The sequence below is a fragment of the Morone saxatilis genome, unplaced genomic scaffold (assembly GCF_004916995.1).
Source record: "Morone saxatilis isolate NCDOM2014 unplaced genomic scaffold, NCSU_SB_2.0 Contig0, whole genome shotgun sequence".
Taxonomy (NCBI): domain Eukaryota; kingdom Metazoa; phylum Chordata; class Actinopteri; family Moronidae; genus Morone; species Morone saxatilis.
The window spans coordinates 3,543,114-3,545,738 of NW_023339650.1; the positions used below are offsets into that span (position 1 = coordinate 3,543,114).

Sequence of the window (2,625 nt, forward strand, 5' to 3'; positions counted from 1 at the left end):
GAGGACAAAATGTTCACTTGCTGCCTAATATATCCCACCCACTGACAGGAGCCATGATAACCAGATAATCAGTGTTATTCACTTCACCTGTCAGTGGTCATAATGTTATGGCTGATCACACACACAGCACAGTAGATCCAAAGTGTTCTTGACAGCACCTCAAAATCAGAGTTAAGCTGAATCAAATATTACTCCACAAAAGGAGGTTAACATCTGTGATCTAAATAATCTAACTCCACATCTATTATCATTAAGGTGGTGACAGCCTGTAGCCATCCTGTCCTGAAGACATTTATTGATAATCTGTAGATATAAATGTCTCATTCTAAGATAACAAAAACATAATTCCTGTATTCACGTGATTATACACCAATGAAAACATAGTTATACATATTATATTATATTTGTGGCAACAGATCTTCCTAAATCAATGGACGTTTAAGGCGTTAACATTAACTTACTATTTGCAGCTTGGTCAGCTTCCCAATGTCAGCAGGCAGGACCTCGAAGTCGTTGTCACTCAGATAGAGAGCACGAAGAGTGGCTGCAAAACAAGCACCTCTGTTAGTCTGCATGACAAGACAACAGACACAACAAGACAGCTTTGTCAACAAGCAGTGAAAAAAAGAGCATCAGCCTCCTGTAGAGTTCTATTTAGCTCTTAATGTGAAATCCATATAACACTGTACATAGCTAATGTAGTCAGAGGCCTGGCTTCTCTTTTCCTCATGCTTCCAGCATCCTGACTCCTTAACCTCTGTTACCACCTGATCATGATCAGCTGAGTTAGATCAATACATTCATTTGTTAAGGACATAATGAAAGATAAACTTTCCCCTCTGATTAACACAATTTCAGAGCAGTTAATGCGTGTGTTTATTCGTACACACTTACTGAGGTAGAAGAAGTTTCCTGGCAGGGAGTTCTGGTTCAGGTTGTTGTAGGTGAGGTCCAACACTTCCAGAGCTGGCAATGAACCAAATCCTCTAGGCAAGCTGCTCAGACGGTTCATACTGTACTCACAAACATATACATATATGCAAAACATACATTACACACACAAACCTTCACTGAAAAAATGCACTTTGTCTGAGCTTTTTGTGGCTTTCAAATTCAGGCAATATTTTAAAGACAAATTAACAAGCTTAATTCAAAGATTATTAGACAAGATGCAACTATTTTTAGTAACACAATGACCAACTAATTGAAAAGAAATCCCAATTTACTGACAATACATCACAGTTATTAGCTTTCTTGCTGATTTAATGTTGAGAAAACAATGGCAAATCCAACAGCTCATAGAACCTAAGCTTCCAGCCGATCACTCATTAAAACAAACTAGTTCTTAAGATACGGCAGCAGAAGGATTGTCAACAGCACAGTATTTCAGGGTATTTACAAAGAACAGTGTAATGATTCAGACACAAATGCAGTAACTTCATGTTCAATATCGAGATGCATGATTACTACTACTTAAATCCTCCCATACTGTATTGCCCCTTTGAGGAAACATTTTAGGTATTCCACCAGTCAAAGATGTGTTTTGCTGCAAAGTTTCTCATTGAGCCTATGCCATAGCCTACACACACTAAGCAGGCACTAAGCAGTGATCTACGTTGTGATGAGAATTTATACTTGCTGGTGTGTCTGTGTTGCTCTGCAAATAGCTGTGCAAAAATGCTAGTTGCTAGTTGGTGCTGGGCTTTCTATTCCACTGTCTTGAGTTTTGACTGAAATTGAAACACTCTCTCGTCTCTCTCCTGTTTTCCTCATTTCATTTTTTTGTTTTTGAAAGGACGGGAATACGAGGGGACAGACCGTCTGTCCATGTGTATGTTTGAAGAGGGATTCTCAAGCAGTATTATTAACTCATCTGGGTTTTCCATGAGTCACGTCCCATTTGCAGAAAATGCACACACACTAAGCAACCAATCACAGTTGTTGGTCTGTGTCAACCCCAATGGGGATTTACATGTGTACTTGAGAGGTGCACATCAGGCTATGGTGTAGACTATGGCATAGGGCAGGCATGTCCAAAGTCTATATAATCTGTCTGGTCTGTCTGGTTAATGCAGTTGACCTCCCGCTACTGGGTTAGTAGCTGTTTTTTAGTCAGTAGCTTAATAGTTTTGTCATGGCTACTGCAGCTAAAAAAAGAAAGGTTGATAATGAGGGCTGCTGCTTCCAAGAGCGATGGACATTACAATATTTATTTACTGAAAACCAAAACAGTTGTGTTACAGAGTGTTGCCATTTCTAAGGAATTTAATGTAAAGAGACACTATCAGACAAACCATGCTTATACATATGACAAGTTGACCAGGAGCGATCGTGTGGGTGAAACAGCTCTAACCTGTCTTGGCCTCCCAGCAGCAGCTCTTTACGAGGGCTTGCGATTCAAAACAGTACAAAAGCAAGCTATGAAGTGGCTATGTTAATCGCCAAACGTGGCAAACCTTTTACAGAGGGTGAATTTATCAAATTTATTTTGATTTTTATTCTTTAGCCTGCAATAAAAGCACAGATGCTTCTGACACCGATCAGTTACAATTTTTTTTGAGAGGAGTCGATGATGACATGAACATTAGTGAAGAGCCGCTTGACCTCCACAGTCTCAAAGGCCAG

The 2,625-nt window shown here is 39.6% G+C and overlaps 1 protein-coding gene across 1 annotated transcript in view; it reads right to left on the minus strand.

Moving 5' to 3' along the window:
- rsu1 (Ras suppressor protein 1) overlaps positions 1–2,625 on the minus strand; it is a 30,600-nt gene that overhangs the window by 15,776 nt on the left and 12,199 nt on the right. The window contains exons 5-6 of the mRNA XM_035674252.1: positions 895–1,013; positions 462–544 (exon numbers count right to left, since the gene is read on the minus strand). Coding sequence (XP_035530145.1) covers positions 462–544; positions 895–1,013 — 202 coding nt within the window. The remainder of the gene's footprint in view (positions 1–461; positions 545–894; positions 1,014–2,625) is intronic.